General features: G+C 49.4%; 1 protein-coding gene across 4 annotated transcripts in view; it reads right to left on the bottom strand.

Moving 5' to 3' along the window:
* Window positions 1–296: 296 nt before the first annotated feature.
* Window positions 297–961, bottom strand: part of LOC113953525 — an 18,560-nt gene continuing 17,895 nt past the window's right edge. For all 4 annotated transcript variants that reach the window (XR_003529899.1, XR_003529898.1, XR_003529900.1 and 1 more), the window contains one exon: window positions 297–403. Coding sequence is in view for 1 of the 4 variants with exons in the window: in XM_027656756.1 (XP_027512557.1) it covers window positions 326–403 (78 nt within the window). In the remaining 3 variants the exon portion in view is untranslated. The remainder of the gene's footprint in view (window positions 404–961) is intronic.

Here is a 961-nt window from a genome sequence, read left to right on the forward strand (position 1 = left end):
CTAATTTAATCCGGTATAAATTAAAAGTAGTAATAATAATAATAATAAAGCGTTCCCCCCCACCACCCCTCCCCATGGAGTTTTGAAACAGGAGTTTCGAGGCGCCCACCGGGACATCGGCCAGAAAACGGGAGAAACAGCCCCAAAAATCGGCCCCCGACACCCCACTCCACCCCCTCCTGCACTTTTCTGCTTATTTTTAATCGTTTTAAGCAAAATCGGAGCCGAGTTCGTCGAAAAGCTCTCACGCTGCGCAAGGCGCTGGTTTAACGCGAAAACAACAACAATAATAATAATATATATATATTTATGTTTTTATTTATATCTAAGAGCAAAACTGCGTCACAGGCGAGGGCTCAAACCCCGCTGCTTCCAAAGGGAGGGCGCTCCTTTTCCCAGTCTCCTTTAGCAAACCAGAAAAAAAAAAAAGGTGGGGGGGATTGGGGGTGAGGGAGAAAGAAGAAAGAAAGAAAAAAAGATATTAATGGTTTGCTCGCTTTTATGTGGCTTTAAAAGCATATTTTATAAATGTTTAATGCCTTCACGCCCGGACCTCCCCGCCGCTGTCCCCGGGCCGGGGGGTTGGCATGTCATAAATCAGGGAAATGCTAATAAAAAATAAAAAAAAAAAAAACAGGCTCGGGCGGGGCGGGGGGGGGGGGCCCCCCCCCCCCTGCAGCCCCCCCCCCCCCTCCTCCTCCTCCTCCTCCTCCTCCTCCTCCCCTCCCCCCGACCGGGAGCCATCTTGTAGCAGCAGCTCCTGGTTGGGGCATCGCTGCTGCAAAACACGGAGCCGACCCCCTCTCCAAAAAAAAAAAAAAAGCCCCCTCACTTAATATACATTTTTTAAATTATTATTATTATTGTTATTATTATTCCCTCCCGGGCGCGGTGCTGCGGGCCCGCGCACCGTTTTCCCACCGTTTTCCACATCTAATCCCAGCCCCCTTCTTTTCTCGCC

Source organism: Corapipo altera, unplaced genomic scaffold (genome assembly GCF_003945725.1).
Source record: "Corapipo altera isolate COAL_440 unplaced genomic scaffold, ASM394572v1 104, whole genome shotgun sequence".
Classification (NCBI taxonomy): Eukaryota; Metazoa; Chordata; class Aves; order Passeriformes; family Pipridae; genus Corapipo; species Corapipo altera.